General features: G+C 42.8%; 2 protein-coding genes across 3 annotated transcripts; one reads left to right on the top strand and one right to left on the bottom strand.

The window, feature by feature from the left end:
* The first annotated feature begins 1,143 nt into the window (after positions 1-1,143).
* wdr44 (WD repeat domain 44) lies at positions 1,144-8,322 on the top strand. The gene is made up of 20 exons (XM_079171716.1): positions 1,144-1,597; positions 2,408-2,441; positions 3,436-3,519; positions 3,845-4,418; positions 4,696-4,835; positions 4,938-5,033; positions 5,159-5,295; positions 5,405-5,488; positions 5,594-5,700; positions 5,830-5,981; positions 6,062-6,200; positions 6,314-6,375; positions 6,494-6,613; positions 6,722-6,844; positions 6,931-7,122; positions 7,220-7,321; positions 7,436-7,551; positions 7,647-7,774; positions 7,890-8,024; positions 8,104-8,322. The coding sequence occupies exons 1-20, from the start codon at positions 1,521-1,523 to the stop codon at positions 8,190-8,192; spliced, it is 2,691 nt and encodes an 896-aa protein (XP_079027842.1). The 5' UTR covers positions 1,144-1,520; the 3' UTR covers positions 8,193-8,322.
* LOC306705056 (U2 snRNP-associated SURP motif-containing protein) lies at positions 8,321-18,508 on the bottom strand. 2 transcript variants are annotated; one of them, XM_079171717.1, is made up of 24 exons: positions 18,401-18,508; positions 17,371-17,455; positions 17,137-17,248; positions 16,205-16,344; positions 16,045-16,112; positions 15,842-15,945; positions 15,685-15,749; positions 15,435-15,600; positions 15,115-15,314; positions 14,470-14,513; positions 13,218-13,322; positions 13,066-13,132; positions 12,697-12,866; positions 12,440-12,602; positions 12,268-12,347; positions 12,077-12,164; positions 11,858-11,986; positions 11,515-11,704; positions 11,230-11,310; positions 11,088-11,151; positions 10,803-10,953; positions 10,478-10,588; positions 9,519-9,688; positions 8,321-9,434 (listed from the first exon to the last, which is right to left on the bottom strand). In XM_079171717.1, exons 2-24 carry the CDS (start codon positions 17,446-17,448, stop codon positions 9,314-9,316), a joined length of 2,667 nt encoding a protein of 888 aa, XP_079027843.1. In that variant the 5' UTR covers positions 17,449-17,455; positions 18,401-18,508; the 3' UTR covers positions 8,321-9,313. The 2 variants fall into 2 exon arrangements, with proteins under 2 accessions (XP_079027843.1, XP_079027844.1); XM_079171718.1 differs by having other exon boundaries at positions 16,235-16,344.
* Between the last annotated feature and the right edge of the window lie 1,622 nt (positions 18,509-20,130).

The following is a 20,130-nucleotide window of genomic DNA, read 5'->3' as shown; positions in this document are numbered from 1 at the left end:
ATCTTATGATGCAAAACACACTGACTTTGGGGTTTAGTTGCAACCATTTAAACATGTTTGAGGATAAAAAGCTTAAAGCACAACAGTAATTATTTTTGCAATTCATATTCTATGCATGCTTGATAATATGAATGCAAGTCTACAATATGGCCCAAACATTTTTTTACCAAATGCATCATTAAAATGCACTGAGACGATTTCAATAATCACTCATCTACCACTGCCACCTTTTTGTCCTCTCCAATCATCAATGAAATTGCAAGCTCATTATTTATCAACTGATGCATTGATCTGGAACAAAGAGCACTTTGGAACAGACTTCAAATTCAATGATAATTTTGATTAACTGTTGACGGCTCTACAGTTCTAAGTGCCTGCCTATGTTATGTGTAAATGAATGGGACCTGCAGCTGCTAATTTATGCGCATATTTTACCAACCAATTCTCACCTCATGAGTTGCGCTGGCTGTTAATGAACCATCCAACTGGTATACAGTACCATGTAATGAAATGTTGTTGGATAATTTAAGTTTATAATTAAAGATTCACACACACATTCCAGAATCAGTTATTTCTGCATGATTTTTCAATAAAAAAAAAAAAGGTTTTGGTTATCATTGTGAGTGAAATGTCTATGTTCTGGATTTCTTATATTGTCAAATATCTATATTGGTATTTGTCTCAAAATCCAGGACCAGTGATGCTCTAGGCTGCACTGATTTTGGTGATTAGATAGATAGATGGATGGATGGATAGAAAAAAAATATTGAGTATAAAAATGCACAATATATAAAGTGAAATAGAATAATATTAAATTAACTAACTAAACAGTAGTGCAAAGATTTAACCAGACTAAAAACAACCAAGATTAGCTTCTCATCCTTAAGGACGTTTTGACAGCCTTTTGCAAAGTACAAACTACAACCCCTCCCTGTTTTTTCCCCTTTTCTGTGACGTGCTGTTCTTCAACAAGTCCCGTAGGGGGCAGTAATGTGTCAACCTCATCCCCCAACTGCCATAATAGTAACGTAGAAGAAGAAGAGCGGCTGGGCCCCGCCCTTTGACTCACCTCGTTCGTTAGATGTATTTTTTTTTTGTGTGTGTTTCTGGTTTGTTTATGACGCGGCTCATTGGCCCCGTTAGCTTGACAGCTGACCGAGAGAGTATGCGGTTGTAAAAAAAACGCACTCGTCGATGTCCGATTTAATGGAAGCTACTGTGCTGTGAACGACAGATGTATAGGAGGATAGAAAGCTAGTTTAGCAGTAGGCGTTGGTGAGTCGAACGAACAGATTAGAGTTGTTAGCCTAGCATTTTGGCTCATCTGTAACAGTTATGGAGTGACGTTGGACAGGAAGGCTGGGCCAAGCCATTTACACTATAACATAGATATATAGAGAAGGCCGTGTATAGAGGAACAAGTGCATGTGTGTGTAACACGTAACACTCGCAGGTTAGGCTTCTAGACAGCTGCCTGGCGACTGAAGTTGACTTAGCTTGTGAGCTACATTCATGTTAGCATGGCGTCAGATACAAGTGACACCGAGGAATTCTATGATGCTCCCGAGGACGTTCATTTGACTCCGTCTCCCAAAGTGTAAGGAAACACATTTTTTTAATACTATTACTTCGCATAAGAGTGACCAATGCACACGTGTTTCTGATTATCTCATCTAGTGGCATCCGCACCTATCCAACTTAGCAATGACAGCTAACAAACTTAACGTTAAAATGGCTAAATGCTCATCTCTATAGGCAGAGATGAGCTACATCCAGCCAGTATTGTGTTAAACTATAATAATGTTGTGTCAGTGCAGAGAGAGTCAACCGCAATACTCAAGTCACGTGGTGTTATTCCAGAGATCAAATCGACCATTTCCATTTAAAAACGTTGTTTATTGTAGCATCAGAAAGATACAGCAGGTTGACATTTTTGGGAACTTGTGGTTTTAGCTTTTTAAAACATTGCCATGTTTTCATAATATTGTTAGGAAATGCTATCAATTTAAGATGCATTTATATAAACTACTCCTAAGATTTAACTGCTACTTTGCCTCTTGGACTTTATCTCCATTTTTGTTTGTTCGTTCAGAGTAAAAATCAATAGTTGAGGCCACCATGTCAATATCCATCCTGTGCATTATTCACTTAACAGCACGTGCAAATGTGTGGCAATTTAGGCTTTTTTTGGTTTGTTTAATGATTGAAGAAGTCTGAACATCTGTTTTACTTTTTTGGGGGAAAAAAGAGTTATAATTCACACACACATACATCTAACTGCTCAAGGGGGAAAGATACAACAACAACAACACGTTTGGTTTCAGATTAGATTTGTTTTAGCACGTTGTGTTTTAGACATTGACCCTCATTATCTTTTTACACTGTATCCCTTTTTTGTGGTTTTTAGGTCACCTACAAAGTTCGTCATTCCTTCACCTCAGGTATGTTTATCTAAGCCCAGCCACTGTTTAATCAAGGCCGTATCTGCTGAGTCGCTTAGTCTGAATGTTACCAAGGCTGGAAAGAGAAGTGGAGGTAGTTAATACATAGTGTTAGGGTTCAATTAACTTGTATTATATTCCTTTAGAATCCCTTATTGAATCTGTTGAGGTAGTTTGTTACTAGTTGTGTTATACTTCTGTTTGATAGCAGTTGTTCCTTAGCAAAATGACCACCTGTTTGCTTACCTTGCTTGTTAAAATAGAGAGTTAATTAGAATTGGACTTTATTTGAATCTGGGTATTTTAACAATGGCTATTGGACCTAAAACCTACTAAAGCAGTACACTGTGGTTAACTATCTAGAGGTGACTGCAGTGCTTGAAATGACGACCGTCTTAAGTGACTTCAGGGAAAGATATTGGTACCCTTCGTGAAAACATTAACACAGGCTGTTTAGCGATGAGTCATTGACTGCTAATACTCAACCCTCAGCCGTGACATCTGCCACTTACATTGGTGAACTGGCGTCTCCCTGTTGACAGCGAGGAAAATGTAAAGGTATCATCTGGCCTTGATGCTCTGCCTGCCTTCTCCACACAGACAGTCACAACTACATTTCAAATGTCTCTACTTTATAAGCTACTTTATCTGCTGGTGTGGGATTGGACCCTGGAGTGAACCTTGCTCACAGCCCTGTGCCTGAAATCAGCAAATCTGACTGAAAACATTGATTTTTGCAGCAAAAGGAAATTGCACCGCGGGGCAGTGTTTCATGCATAGATGGAATCAGTGTGAGGATCCATGAAGTTACTTTCAGTCACAGAGTTCATCCTCATAGCAAGCAGTTGCATCAAAAGAATAAAAGTTCAATTAACAGTTAGCTGGTTATTAGAGTTTTAGTCATTTTATAGAAATGTGTGATCAAAGCTGACGTGTGGCTCTTGTTATTTCCAAAGTGTATCTGTTGATGGTCGTTTTTCTGGTTTCTGGACAGTTTGTACAGAGGTCAGTGAACGCAGCACAAGATGTGAGCTGCGGAGTGGCTGCATCTGAGACTCAGCAAGACGATTCCCTACTGGTGAGTGTTTCTCTTGTCCCGCACAAGATGACTGTGATGAAATGGAAAGATCAAAGATAATGGAGTTTCAGCACATTCTCATATTTTGAAAAGTGATATCATTGATGGTATGCTTTTATAAATGGCATTTCCTGCAGTGCGTCCTTTGCTGTACCCTCCAGGTTGTTATGTGGATATAGCTCTAGCTTCAACTTTTTTTTTTTTTTTAACTACTAAGAAAAGGCACACGTACAGCCAATAAGATATATCTGTTGTAGTTGAGCTGGACATGGGAACTTGCATTATAATTGCCGTGTTGTTAAGTTAACTGTTCTATTCCTTATAGATCATTGACAGCATCATTGAGGAGAGTCAAAAGGGAAGTGTAGGTGAGGTGGCTCAACTGTTAGATCAGCTACAAGTCGATGCGAGAGCAGAACCGGAGCCAACGGAAGAGAATAATGCTCATGAAGTTCCCGTGGAGGTCGCAGCGCCAGCTGTCGAACCCCATCTTGTCGAGAGGCCAGAGGAAGAACATGAAAGCGCAGCGACGAACGGAGCGTGCTCTTCACCTGCCTCTGAACCCACGGATCTCCCAGGGCCATCGTTTTTTCAGCCCCCGGACATCACCAATACCGTAGGACTCATTCAGCTGGATGGGGAGCAGGAGCAGAGACCTGCAGACATCTTAGACCAGGTCCCGTTCGCGGACAGGCCGGCCGACTCGGACTCCTCTGGGCCTACGAAACCCCCGCGGCAAATAACAGCGGAACCAGACATTGTAGCAAGCACCAAGAAGCCTCCTCCCTCGCGCCCGCCCCCTCCAGGCGGAGGTCCTCCACCGAGACCGCCTCCACCTGCTTGGCAGAGTCTACCCTCCAAGAAGTCCCAGGAGTGTCTGAGGCCAATTGGACTGGAAGGTAGAGAGAATAGCTCAAGTTGATGATTGTTTCTTTGATTCAAAATGTTGTGTAAATGTTGAATTCAACCTGTTAGACATCACTTGGTTAGTTACTTTCTTAGAAGTGACATTGCTGTAAAGTACAGCCTTTAGAGCAATAGCGTGTGTGGAGACGCCATCTCTTTTATAGCCGTTCTAGCAAAACGACAGTGTCGAACTGCTGCGTTCCCGTGCAGAGCAAACAGGATAGTAGAAGGTTTTTCAGATGAAGTGTTTTGTGTCGTACGATTGTCCAGTGTCTGCAGTCAGCGGTGATGTTCTGGAGCCCTCAGGCCTGGTGTCTCCCAGCAGCACAGTGAGGAGTCTAACCAAAGAGCTGCAGCATTCCTTGGATCTGGCCAGTGCTACCAGCGGGGACAAAGTAGTGACGGCAAAGGTCAGTGAGGCTGTGGACCGGAGATGCTCAAAAATGGAAAAAGTATATGATGCAGGCGTTTGCTTATCTATTGCTCCGGTGCATGCTTTGATTCTTTTGTAGGAAAATGAGGATGAACAGGCCTCATCTCATGATGGAGGACAAACTCCAGGCCCTCAGCGTCCACGTTCCGACTCTGGTAGAGAACTGACAGATGAAGTAAGAGCGCCTCTCTGTTTGTTTTTATTGCATTTCTATTCAGCACGACCCAACCCTCTCGCACATTCCTTACAACCAACCCTTTTCATTCCCAAAATGTGAACTTGTGTGTTATCTTAAAACAGGAAATTCTGGCCAGTGTGATGATCAAGAATTTGGACACTGGGGAAGAGATCCCTTTAATCCAGGCAGAAGAGAAACTTCCTGCGGGGATCAACCCGCTCACGCTGCACATCATGAGGAGGACCAAGGAGTACATTACGTAAGTTTGTCTGTATTCGCTGCAGTATTGTTAAATTTGGCACCAATCACGTTAAAACAAACGGTAGAATTTCTAGAGGAAGTAGATCTGTTATATTGTTTCCTCTCAGGAATGATGCAGCACAGTCGGATGACGATGACAAGGCTCAGGCTCCGCTGGCAGACACAGATGGAGGAAAACTAAAACAGAAAACGTAAGGAAGTTCCTGGTTGCTGGGATTTATCTTCGTCCCCTTTTAGCCACATGATCAAATATATAATCTAATATTTTTGCTTTGTGCCTTATTTCATATAACCAGAACACAGTTTAAAAAGTTTCTGGGCAAGTCGGTTAAGAAGGCCAAGCATTTCGCCGAGGAATACGGAGAGAAGGCGGTCAACAAAGTGAAAAGTGTGCGCGATGAAGGTGAAAGAAGCATTTTAAGTATTTGTACCGTTGGTTAGATTTCCGCTTGTGAAATATTTTTCCTCCAGCTGCTGCAAAGGTCTTGATAACCCGAGTTGTGATTTCTTTTTCGTTTTCGGGTGGGCTCAGTGTTCCATACAGACCAGGACGATCCGTCATCAAGTGACGATGAGGGCATGCCTTACACCCGGCAAGCCAAGTTCAAGGCAGCGCACAGCTTCAAGGGGCCCTTTGACTTTGATCAGATTAAAGTCGTGCAGGACCTGAGTGGAGAGCACATGGTAAGAGCATCGGAGCTGTTTAAGAGAAGACGTGCACCAACGGATGCTGGGTGTGACGGCGTCCGTTGTCTCTTCCTCAGGGGGCCGTTTGGACGATGAAGTTCTCTCACTGCGGGAGGCTGCTGGCGACCGCGGGCCAAGACAACGTGGTTCGCATCTGGGTCTTAAAGATCGCCTTTGACTACTTCAATAACATGAGATTAAAGTACAACACCGAAGGTAACCTCATCGGCATCTCCCGATTCTTTTGTTTGTTGTTGAATGATGATCTATTATTTCAACTTAAATGCTCAGCTTTGGCTCCAGTAAAGAGTCTGATTTTGTTCGTCCAGGTCGGGTTTCACCGTCTCCTTCTCAGGAAAGTTTATGCTCCTCTAAATCTGACGATCACGGGGTGAGTGACATTAACCGTTTCCAGAAAGTATTATTATTATTTAGTAATAGTCTAAATATTGCAATGCTGTATATTGTACAGTCTTGAGACTCTTTAACAGATTGTTCTCTCGCCATAGGCAAGTTGTGCTCCAGAGGACCCAGACACAGAAGATAATAGGAACGCCCCTTTCCGTCAAGTCCCCTTCTGCAAGTATAAAGGTCATACGGCGGATCTATTGGACTTGTCTTGGTCAAAGGTGATGTCTTACTGCCAACTCTTCTATCCTTTAATCTCTCCTCTCCGCACACTTTAGACACTACTGGTTTATACTCTCCTCTTACTTTTCATTTGTGTGTCAATCCAGAACTTCTTCCTCCTCTCCTCTTCCATGGATAAAACGGTCAGATTGTGGCACATATCCAGGAGAGAGTGTCTCTGCTGCTTTCAGCACATTGATTTTGTCACAGCCATTGCTTTCCACCCCAGAGTAAGTTATTTTCATCACACATCTATTAATTTGGCCCCCCCCCCCTCTGATTGTATTTATAGTAACGCGTGCTTCTTGTTTCCCAGGATGACAGGTACTTTTTAAGTGGCTCTCTGGATGGAAAGCTCCGGCTCTGGAACATTCCGGACAAAAAGGTGGCGTTGTGGAATGAGGTGGACGGCCAGACACGCCTCATCACGGCAGCTAACTTCTGCCAAAATGGGAAGTACGCCGTCATCGGCACCTACGATGGCCGATGCATCTTCTATGACACCGAGGTACCCAGCTGCTGCGACGTGCTTTCAATGTTATTGTTTTTGTCATGACAGCATTTGTTCCAGGTTAAATGTATTCTTCTGTTTGCGCATCCCGTAGCGTCTTAAATACCACACTCAAATTCACGTGAGGTCCACCAGAGGCCGGAACAAAGTTGGGCGAAAAATCACTGGCATTGAGCCTCTACCTGGAGAGAATAAGGTAACATCTGATCTCCGCTGCAAATACATCTGCGGGGATGTCTCATGTCCCCATAATGAGGCACGTCTGTCAGACTTCTAAATGACACATCTTCTCCCCCCATCACCGTGATAGATTTTGGTGACCTCAAATGATTCCCGCATTCGCCTTTATGACCTGAGGGACTTGTCTTTATCCATGAAATACAAAGGTTACGTCAACAGCAGCAGCCAGATCAAGGCGAGCTTCAGGTGAGGAGGGCCCATCTTTGACTAGCAGCGGTAACAGTTGAGTCTTGTTTTTATGTCGCACTGCACCGTGACTTACCTTGATTATCTTCCTCCAGTCACGACTACTCCTTCATAGTCAGTGGCTCAGAGGATAAGTACGTGTACATCTGGAGCACTTACCACGACCTGAGCAAATTCACTTCCGTACGGCGGGACCGCAATGACTTCTGGGAAGGAATTAAAGGTAACCATGCTCTGTGGTGAATGACGAACATCATTCATTGTAATGCTAACCACTTGTCTTTATTGATTTGTTCCCGTTGATTGAACGGATACTAAAACGGAGACTTGTCTTTCAGCACACAACGCAGTAGTCACCTCAGCAATTTTTGCACCGCACCCAGGCCTTATTGTTCCACAAGAAGCTGGAGCAGACAAACCAGAAGCAGAGTGCAAGAGCCTGGACTCCACAGACTCTGAAACGATACCCTCAGGTACATTTCGAGTAACACACGCACAGTTTTCGTGACATCAAGGGACATCAGTGTTATAAAATAGTGTTGTCGTTCGCAGGAGCCCTAAAGACGGATCACACGGAGGTTCTACTCTCCGCCGACTTCACTGGAGCCATCAAGGTTTTCATCAACGTTAAAAAGTACTGAGCACTTCTGATGTTGTCCGCTCACCCGCACCCGGTCCTGTCCGTCCTAAAGACGAAGGACGGCCTGTCACCCAACTACCTAATGGTTATTGCTCCGAGACAAAGAGCCTTCTGTAGCTTCTTCGGGAGAACAGGGACTCTACAATGGAAGAAATTGACTGTATAATACAGACACTGTGTGATTCCCTGTCACATTTCTATTTTTTATCTTTAATACCAAGCAACTGTGAATGGTTTGGCATTAAGAAAAGAGCCAGAAATGCCAAGTGTATGTGTGTGGTCTGTTCAGGTATGTGTTCATTTACAGAGTTTAGCTACAAGGCTGTTTGGTAGTAGAACGGGCACCTTACTAATTTCTTTTGCTTTCACATTTCAGATGAGTTAAGTGCAAGACACTGTCCTAATGTCACTCTCAAATTTGAATGTGTCTTATGTAGAGAGATGTAACCATTGTCTTGAAAGCAAGATGGTTTGAAATGATGTGTGCCTATGAAATCTAGATTGCTTTTCTAAATTCAGCCTTTCAAGCCTTTCCTCTAAAGAATATCATTTTTATCAATAACATTTTAGCAGATGACCGCAGACCTACGGTACGGGAAATCTGAATGCGGTTACTAATGGTTCCTAATGATTAGGGCTGGGTATCTTACAATTTTTCAGAAACAATACTGGCTCATAAGTGCTTTTTATAAGTTTTGTTCAATGAGAGCACATTATGAAATAGTTCTGTAAATTCAGTGTGTAATATTGCATACTTGCAGCTTTTTGTAAACAGAACCAAATGTTCTATTATCCTCAATAAAAGTCCAAACAAACAGTGTTTGTTGATAACCTTTTTTAACATCGAACAATTTAGTAGAGTTCTGATACCTGGCCCTACCAATCATGTCCTCCACACACACATTCATCACCAACAGTGATTTATTTAGTTTCAGAACTTTACAGCAACATATCGGGTTATCATTTTAAAAACAAACATAAAAACAAAAATATATATAATTAGTTACAGTGTTCAAACTTCATCATACAAAAAGAGTGCTGAATCTTGCATGGATAGTGTGAGTTGGGACCAAGAGAACAGAGCAGTGTGTGTGACCCGCTGATGGAGGACAGGGCTGAGAGTCAATGTTTGCTCTTCTTTGCCTTCTTGTGGGAGCGATGCGGCGACCGCGACCTGGACTTCCTCGTCTTCCGGTTTGGAGATGGCGATCGGGAACGCTTGGACCATTTGGGAGACCTTGTCCTGTTTAAAAAAAAAAAAAAAAAAAAGGTTGACTTCCAGGATAATAATCAATGGCACTCTACAGAAACCTCTCATTGCACTTGCTTTAACGGGGAGACGCTCCTGGATTTTCGGGTGTGGTCATCGGGATCTCGACTCCATCCTCGTCTCCTGACCCCGTCTTCACTTCTTTTGCTCCTGTCTTTGTCTCTTCTGTCGTCCTTTGACTTGTCTTTAGACTTTTTCTCCGTCTTTTCTTCATCTTTTTCAAACTCCTATAGCAGACGGGATAAAACATCCCAAAGAAGTCAGATATAGGCTTCTATGTCTTTACCTGTTGAGACGCAAAACACGACATGGAACCTGCTTGAAACTCACAAACACACTCATAATCGCCTGCCGGTTCTCCACAATGTGCAGCTGCTTTGTCGACGTCAGACCAGTGCTCAACTATTCCACCTATTAACATAACTACTACAGATCTGCAGATGTGTACCAGTTCATATCAACATCCACCTACAGGCAGAGACGAGTTTCTTTTAATAGATGCTGTTTTCTCTGTGTGGCCAAAAATATTAGCAGCAAAATGCACATAGTAAACAGTTCTTAGTTATTCAACAGAGACTCTGCTGGAGTGAACAAGCCATCAATTGCAACTTTAGCTTGACTCCTTTCCTGTAGCTGGCTCACATCGTACTAAATCTGCAGATCTGAAGCTGCTCGCCCCGTGGCTCTGCAGCTACACATGGCCTGTGTCTGATTTTGAGTGCTTTGCATCAGTAACACTGTTTTTTTTTTACTGTGCCAATTGACTAATTTCATAGTCTAATTTTAATGTTCTGTACATTTTTGCCCCACACTGTTCTTGATTAAAGAAATATTTCTATTACATATCAGTGATGGTTGCATTTCTTGCTTTAGAGACCCTTTACAGCCAAACAAACACTGGCTGTATACTGTATAATAACCGTGCATCATTAACTGCCTTTATAATTCAGGACTCCTATTTTCTGAAAGATAAAATCAAACATTCAATATGAATTTAAAAGTATCCAGTATTCCACCTTCTGCAGCAGTTTGTTCCTGTAGTGCTCCACTTGTTGTTGTATGCTCATTCCAGACTTCCTCGGCCTCTTGCCGGATTCCAACTCGTCTTGGGTCTTCATGACCTTTACCTGTGTCAAGACACATCTAGTCAGTTCTGCATATTTATCCAACTATCATTTATGTATAGCGTCATCCTTCCTGAGTTAAACAGGTTACTGAAGTGGCATGAAGTGGTTGGGTTGAATCACAGCAAAAACTACAGGACGACAACAACATTTTTTCTATAAAAGCAGACGTTTCTATATGTAAATAAATAAAAAAATAGATCAAATGTGGACTTGCCTCCAGCTCTCTCAACCGTTTCCTTTTGCTCTCAGACATTTGAAAACTTTTCAGGGTGCTCTGGAAGTCTGCGCTCTCATACTTGGACAATCTGCCGGAGTCATCGCTACTGTCACTCTGTGAGTCTTCATCTCCATCCTGTGAGTGGACACTGTCACCGAGAGAGGGGGGGGGGGGGGGAAGAACAATACATTTCCATACCATGTGAGGGTTTATGTACACAGGGTGTATGCTTCTCGCAAATAAAGACGCATGATGCATTGATACCAACCACGGAGGCCTTACCTTACATTCACTTCATCTCCACCGTTTGGCTCCACCACCATGTCCCACTTCGACTCAGTCTTGGCTGAGAGAGAAAGGAGAAAGATGAGCAAGAGGGGGGGGGGATTGATGTGATATATGAGTGAATCTTTTCCTGCGTTACCTTGAGAAAATGTCCCAGTGTCAGCCGTCTTCTCCCACTTAGACAAAGGCACTCTGGAGAGAGGAACACTGCTCTCCTCCACTGAGGGGAAAAAAGAGACAGATTATAGTTGATGGCTTTATTAATCCCTTTTCTGTACTCATGGAGATCTGAGTGCTCACTCAGCCGACGACAACAACCCGCGAGAGGGTGGATTGATTGCGTATCGATTAATTGACAACAAGAACAGGAAAACGGTGGACTTCTGGTTGAAAGATGTGATTTTTGATATGCGTGTGGACTCACGGGGCATTCCATCAATGTCATCGATGGCAACTCCTAAAGGAACACCGTCTATGTCATCAACAGGGACGCCATCCAGAGGGTCCCAGCCTAAGGGGCAGCCATCGAGGTCATCCACAGGAGCTCTGTGCGAAGGCAACCTGTCTATGGGTGCGTGGTCCATCGGGGCACCGTCGATAAAGGAGGATACTTCCTGCAAGGAGACAGACAAGAGGACATACTGTTTGTACTGTTCGTGAGTGTGCATCTTCTTTGTGTTCAATATGAACAGCTGTCTGATTTGTTGAAATGTTGTTAGAAAAAAGGCAAGAACGTCTGTAATGAGAAGATAAATATTCCAAGTCACCTCTGCCGTCTCTTTCAGCTCCTCCACTGCTTTGGCGAATCCCAGAAAGATGTTTTGAAGGTGGATTAAATAAGGCTCCGGGTATATGGCCCAGTCTTCCCAAGCTCTAAAACAACTCGTGACCTTTTGCTGTGAAGACAGGGAATAAAAATGCTTTCCTTTTGTTGTCCCATTATGGTAAATGTCCTTGTGTGACGCAAATGAAAAAAACATGATTACCTTAAACTGTTCTGCCTGCAGCCGGGCTTGTATGTTTTTATGCGCCGCATTAAGGTCTCCAAATATCTGTGTTAGCTTCGTTTCAAAACTGAAAAGACAAAGCCCAAAGAAACACTTTAAGACTGTCACGTGGAGAAGAAATAACAGAGGACGAAAGTGTTAACGCTGGATTTTAAGGGAAAGTATCTTACTATTTACGATAATATGATGCACCGGCTACTTTGGCACATGAATTGTGCAAGATATCCGACACGAGATACAATCGGGCAATCTGCGGGAAAGAGGACAAAAATAAAATGGTGAGTAAAATCAGCTGTAGTTTACATAGACATTCTGTGCAACTATGTTTGTATGAAGACTAGCCTTCTTCTGAAGGGGCGTCTGAAGCAAGGAAAAAGATTCAGTGATGTGTCCCACTACTTCCTCGGCTGCATCTGCTCGCTCAAGACAGAACAGCATGGCATTGGCGATATCGTCTCTGCTTGGAGTGAGCTCTTTAAGCAATGTCTCCAGCCTCTGTTTGTGCCTGAATGGCACAGAAAAACACAGGTTTACAGTGAATTCAACAAAAGCTAAACAGCACATGAATAAATGTCATTCTGCCTGCTGGACACACTTACTCAGCTCTGAGCTGCCCTTTCTTCACCTCCTCCTCGGGGGGAACATCCTCCTCCACATCCGCCCTGTCGTCATCTCTCTCAGAGTAATTGTTTATGATCGGGGGTCTCCACATGGAGCCTCCCCGGAACATACGAAAGTCTGCCGTCCTCCACTCCGTCGGGGACTGTCCCTGTGGTGAGGACGAAGGCCGGGTAAATAGAAACTCACATACACAGCTTCAGAGTAAAAGCTAGAAAGAATTGGGGCCTGACTCCGACAGCTATTCCCCATGAAATGAGATTAACAAGTGAAGTATAGAACAGCTTTCACTTCCTCCAGGTAAAATCCTAAAAGGTCTTAAGAAACGAGGCTTTGCAGTGAAAACATACCTGCAGGATGGAGAACAGTTTCCAGCGATAGTACACGTGATCTTGGCTTTTGTTGTCAAAAAGGAACCTGAAACGATAAAAGAATGAGCTCATCAAACATGTACCCGACGAGGTCAGGAGACCGACACGCGACCAGGTGCAGTAATGCTCACCTGTAATCTGAATTGCTTTTCTCCTTGTTCATAATTACGGCTTCAAACACGGGGCCTTCACGCACCACAAACTCTATCATCCTGTGAATGAGGAATAATAGGTTCCTGTGGGAGAAGAAGAGCGCATCAGAGCGGGGTTTTGCACACCGTCCGTCAGTCACAGCACGAGATCTCTAACTCCTCTTCACGCTGAACTAGTGGCCCATGCAAACTGCTGGCTGACCGTCAGATTGAACGCAGTTGACCGGCAACGGTGTCGTTCGCAATTTTATTACAAAATATTGACCATAATAAAAGGCGACAGGCCCTGGGACTTTGCAAAACTGCATAGTCACTGTCCTCTGTGCAGACAGTGCGTCAGCATACTTTAATGTTCCTGGGTCACTGTGTCCATGGAAGGGGATCACAGCATCTATTTCGCTGACTTGCGTTTTAAGATATGAACGCCCCAAATCATAGGAAAGTTTAGCCATTTTACCTCGATTGTAAAATAAAAGTTCCAACAAAATCAGGTGAGAATTTACAGGCCAGTTTTTAAGTAATAAAAATGACGCAATGGTCTCAAAATGTATTTTTTTTCCCCCCCAGATAATAACTAGAACAAAAAGTCAGCACATGATAAGTCAGCATCAGGGTGACACAGAGACGTTAGTGTGGATTTGGGGCTTCAGGCCTGAATCCTCTCTGAACTGGAGCGTCAGTGTACACAGTGTGTTCATGCAGTGTTACCTGATGTTGTGCCAGATCTACCACTGCAGCTAGACCTTCATAACACTCGCTACCCTAACCTGAAGCAGTACTTAAGTTTGATTTATGACACCAGCATGAATCCACATCGTCTGACTCGGGTTAATATTAAATCTATCTGCCTTCTAGCTGTATCGGTCTGCAGTGTCTCAGCCCACCCGTGGGAAACCCAGGGCTCAAAGATGTTGCTATAAATCAAATGGCTCTTACAGTCATTTACAAAGTCTACTGCTTTTCACAACAATAATAATAATAATAAGATGATGGGAACAACATCAATTATCTGGAGGTATTTGAGCCAACTAGAAAGAGCAAATACTAAAAATACTAACTGCATTCATTGTATGTAAATCTGAGGCCATCGGGACCTTTGACATCTACAGTGAGAACCCTCAGTCTTACGTGTCCTTCGTGTCAGATGCATTAACAGCCTGAATCTGTACGGGTCCTGTAACACTTGTGTTATTGCAGCTGGTCAGTCGTAGTAAGAAGAGTGTGTGTGTACCTTTCGGTCGGGATAACCACTTTGACTACGGCTTCGGACAGAGTCTGTTTGTGAAGTCAAATCAAATAGTGAAAATATTAAAAAGTGAGTACTTGTACAGATGAAACACTGCAGGATACATACAGCATAGAAAACGACGATAGCATTCATAGTCAGTGAAATGAAGGGGAGGGTGACACAGCTTTAGTAAACTCTTCTAAAATGCTAAACCAGCTATGCTAGCTAAGCTAATTTATCTAAAAGGTTTATAGTTACATTTTTTTATACAAAGTCAAACTGTTATGTTACTTTGAATTAGTGCATTCATTTACCCCTGCATGAACAAGGTGATCAATTAGATGAATGAACAAACATGCAACATAATAATAAACAACTTCTTACAATGATTGGTGATGAAAGATTACATTGACTTATTCTGAATCAGTTGCAGAACCCACTGCAGTTTTAAAATGTTTGTACTTGCGGCCAAATAACACATTTTCAGGGTGTGCATATTTCTAAAATCTTCTCTAAAAGACTCATCGTCCTTAATAATCTCGTGACTGTAAGTCCTCGTAACTGAAACATGAGAGCCTGTAGTGCCAAACACACATTACGGAGACAACGTGGCCATGCAAACGCCGCAGAGAACAGAGACAACTTCACCTTGTCGAGCTCTCCTTTGGACATGCCGAGCGGCTTGGTGAAGTCATTGCGGAAGCGGTCTCTTGGCTGAGCGTTGAAAGGGAGACCAGATGGGGGCGGCGGCGTGGCCCTCACCCCCACCGGTGTGTAGAGAGGCTGGGGTGGAATCCGAGCTGGTTTACCCCATCCAAGCTTCATTTCAAACCCCATAATCACTTTACCTACAAAACACAATCACAGTAATTAGAGCAATGGGCGGGGGGGGGAATGGTTATTATTAGATAAACCTGCTATCGCAGCCTGTAAATCAAACCTATTCTTTTTTTAAGAGTCAACTGTACCATCGAGTGAAGACAAGGCTCTCTCTGCATCTTTCCGCGTCATGAAAGCCACGAAGGCTCTGTTGGACGTCCTGCAGCGCTCCTCGTCCGTTCGGGGCCACATGATCTTCACACTGGCCAGGGGACCATACTTACCAAACTCTTTGCAGAGAATCTCCTCGTTCATCTGAAAGGAGGAGGGGACATAAAACAGTGAGAGATGTACGTCTATGCGGCGCTAAGCCAGTCAAAGTCAGTGTGCTCCTTTTACCTTTGGGCTAATGCAGCTAATGTAGAGGTTAGTGGTGGTCGGCACTGTCAGGTCGTCGTATAAGGCTGTCGGGGGGGAAAAAGCAGGATTGAGGTTAACATGATTGAGAGACTAGAGATTTTTAACGAATAGAACTGTTTTGTAGAGGTATTCTTACCCGACCGTCCTGATAATGGTGTGTCCAGTTCTCCAAATCCTCCTCCACCAACACCAGAGTCATTTTTCTTCCTCTTATATCTTTCCTCCCGCTCTTCTTGAATTCTGCATTTTTTTTTCAAAACGTAATTATAGACTTATATATGCCAAAAAGATATCAACTTATTGAACTGAAACATGATGCTAGGCACAAAAAAGACTTACAGCTTAAGTTCTTCTTTGAAGAGTTCGAGATTACTCTTCTTCTTTTCTTCGGTCTTTTTTTTATATGTCTGTTAATCAAACAAGTAGCCAATGTCAGCAACATTTAAAGATACATGTTAATAGTGAGTTTTCATTCTTACTCAAATTCAGTAAATTATACCTTTATACAAACATCGGAGTCCAAACTTACAGACTTTTTGCTGTCAGCAGACGATACTGGTGAGGCATGCTGGGACACGGGGACAAACTTGCCAGCAGGTCGATACAGCTTATTTTTCTTGACCTCTGCTGCTTCCTCCTCTGCACAAAAGTAATCAAAGCGATCATTGCATACCGACTATCCAACACTTATTCAGGTGTGCAAAACTATAACTCCTCTAACTGACCTGAAAGATCCACATTCACATAAAAACACCCACAGAAAAGAAATGAAGATCACTCTTCATTTACCTCCTTTATTGCCATATTGTACGTGTGTGTATGTATAACATGATAAATGCCTCGATAAGATAATCAAAAGGCATTGCACAGGTGAGTTTTTTTTGGTGTGAGAATGTTGATTTGTTTTCTTCGAGCAATCACAGTTATGATGTCAACAGATAAATCAGACAATGTAGTGATATCCCCCACAGTAGTGGTGTTAAAATCCAGAGTCCTCTTTGTCTGAGACAAGACCGTGTAAAGAAGCAGTGGATTCCTAGATGAGACCTTCAAAAGGTGGTCTTCAGACCAAGACTACATCAAGGATCTGAGCGGCTCAGTCCTGCTGCTGTGATTGCAATGTCTCCATGTGTAACAGTAAGTTGAAGAACTGTTCAGTGTTGGAAGAGACTTATTTGTTACATTAAAGCGGTAATGGACTGCCGACTTTGGGACCGCAGAGTCGATGAATATTGTTAAGCCGTTCAAAAGACATGGGTCCTAATTCAAGACGGTGATTTATTTCACTGCCGAGTCAGCCTGATAGTCTTTAAATAACTATGTTCAGTTATCTTTCCAGGTAATTCATTACTGGAACAGATAACTGATTCCTATTTGTCCGGACATACCACGCAGAAAAAGTGACAGAATTGCGCAGTCTTAGCCACTGACCTTTAGTTGCATTTACAATCCCCCCACGGACAAAAGTTTTCACTCCGCTTTTCTCGTTGGTCTCAAACGACGCCAAGAATTCTTCAAACACGTCCGCTGCTTTTTCTTCCTCCTAGAAAGTCGCACAGAAACATGTACAATACAATCTTAGTTCACTGTTGATCTCATTCATAATTCTGATTTTGGTGATCAGTTCTCTATATCAAATATTACAACATCCCCAAACCTCCGTACCTTTTTCTTGAGCTCTTCTTGTTCTTTCTTTGTGAGTGTTTTGATCTGAGTGACAGGTTTTCCTTTTCTATCTGCCATGCTCGAACTGCACAAATAACAATAACAAATGAATAAAGTCAAAATGTAAAGATGCTACATCTATACCAGTTAAATTAATTTAATAATTCACTGTCTAAAATACAAAACAACGACAGTGACGTCTCTGTTAAAGCCAACAAAATCCCCTTTCCTTTTGTTATTCTACCTCCAACAGCCTTTGGTAGTTAAAAATTAGCCTATTTGGTGTTTAAATGACTCTAATCCTGTTTTATGTATCAATGGAGTCAGACATCGTTTGTGGTGTGAGCACAAACTGCACAGTGAAGAACAATAAATAGTAAGACACGTCCCTGGTCCTCTGAGTTTTGTATCATATATAGCCTTCTTTCAAAACTTAAACTGTGCACATTTGACCAACACTGAGCTAAATCTAGCAACATTCACTCCCCACATTCACTGCAAACTGCTCAAACATATGGCCAGAGGCAGATGTACTCCACTATAGTATATATATTGTAAACGTTATAGCATTCAACACATGTCCTGGGAGTCCTTTGAGGTAACGCACGCGTTGTTTTTGGTCAGTTTGTAGCACACACACACACACACACACACACACACGGTGTTTAAAAGGCCTGGGCTACACTTAGCTAACGTTAGCTAACATTAATGTTTAGCTTAGCTCACTCGAGCGTTAACCTTTAGAGGAGCAACGTTGCATAGAGCGGATACTTCCACGTCGACCATTATATCCCGATAAACCTCACTGACCCACACAGACGCAACAACCCTCCATCTAACCGCTAACATCTGCTAACTGTGGATGTCACACAGTGACTCTCTTAGCTAACGCTAAGCTAACATAACAGTCTTAATGTGTTCCTTCTGTAGCGCCACAAAAAGCACCGGCTGACCGCACACAGCTGATTATTATTATTAAACCGCACTGCATGCACATAGCTTAACACTTTAAGCTGAAACGGTAACTTACAACGTGTGTCATGCTACTGCTTCACCATGTTCTGGTTGCGACGACTATTGATTAGTGCAACAACACGGAGCTGTGAAGAGGCGAGACATCCGACTGGAGCTCTGCAGAGAGGACGCCTGCTCGGTGGGGCTCAGTCCGCAAACTAATAAACGAGTCTGTCTCTCTGCTCGTGCATATGCATGGAGGAGTCAAGCCACTCTTTCTCGTGGGCAATTTGGAGTTTATTTAGGTGTGTTGTCAAATTGTTATTGTGCTTACAAAGTAGTGCGCTCCCCCTTATGTTCCCACATGAGCTGTGGTCACCTATGGCAGTAGGGTTTTCTCAAATGTAACAGCCTACGTACTGAAGTTTAACCAGGTCTTGGGAGTTTAAATCCAGTTCCAAGTTTCCACTGAAAATAAGCTTATTTCTGGTTCTTACACCCTTAACATTTTTATTTATTTGGAATAAAATTACTTTAAATTACCCTCAATTAGCTTCATCATCAATCATTTGACTGATGACAGAAGCAATCTGGTGGAAATCATCCCCAGATCATACAATACAACATAATATCACCAATAACACATCTGATTTAATCATTTGCATGAATATTACGTCTGATAATATACAAAAAGTGTAGATGTGCAGTATATTTTTGACAAATCCTTTCTTCGGCCATGAAATTACAAGTAATAAAATACATAGTATCCATGCACTAATGATAATATTAAAACTATCAATATATAAGCTTCATATAGGCTTCATGCACTTATTCCTTCTCAGTCCATAAAGCCATAACTATATCAAAAAAGACACAGGGAAATGAAACAATGGAGCTTGGAGAAACCAGCTGTTTATTCATCACATGTGTTCAATGCTAGAATAAAAGGTGTGGCCCTATTTTATATTATCTTTTAATGACCATGGGGATAACCTGAGGGCCTCTTTCAGGATATTTTGTCCTGGCCATATACGGACACAGGTATTTGGTCCAAACAGCACTCCATTGACAAGGTGCGTTTGGGCCGAGAGGACAATCATGGGCTGAACTGAGGACCATTTGGCAGATAATGACCTCTTAGTGCTGACCTGAGGGGCCTTTGTGCAAATTTAGTTCTCCTCTGGTGTGACATTAGGGGAGAAAAGGAAATGCCCCTTTAGGACTGAGAAATATAATACACTGCGTTGGAAATTACCACAGCGAAGATTTATGTCAGGATAATCATTTAGCTCATAGCTTCCACTCTCCAGTCTTCCCTTAACCAGGAGAAGCAGCAGACCATAATTGCTAACCAGTGAACCAAAGGTCAGTATTGACCCTATATGGACGCTATAGTCTCTGATGTAATCTCCTTTAGACTATCTGCTGCATGATGTTATAGTATTAGTCACCTCTTCAGAAGGATGTGGCACCACACGATACTTAGTATTGCTTGAATATCTTTATCTGATATTGTTGTTATTATAGTGATTAATCATAATTTGTTCATGATAATAATAACCATCCACTGCCCTTCCAGACACATTTTAAGGAAATGATTGAGGGGCCCCAGAGCAGCACATAGGGGGGCAGGGGCCCCGCACTGCTGGCAGTTTGGTATTAGCAGGTGAAGGAAGGGTAAAAGCTTAAAATGGCCACCATACATTGCTCACCATCACCATCACCATCAGCAGCAGCACCACCTCAGAAGCCCATCCCCTAGCGTCCGTCCAGGGAATGTACCGCGTCTGCGCATGGGCGGAGAAA

Source organism: Pholis gunnellus (assembly GCF_910591455.1).
Source record: "Pholis gunnellus genome assembly, chromosome: 13".
Taxonomy (NCBI): domain Eukaryota; kingdom Metazoa; phylum Chordata; class Actinopteri; order Perciformes; family Pholidae; genus Pholis; species Pholis gunnellus.
This window is presented reverse-complemented; position numbering and strand designations above follow the sequence as displayed.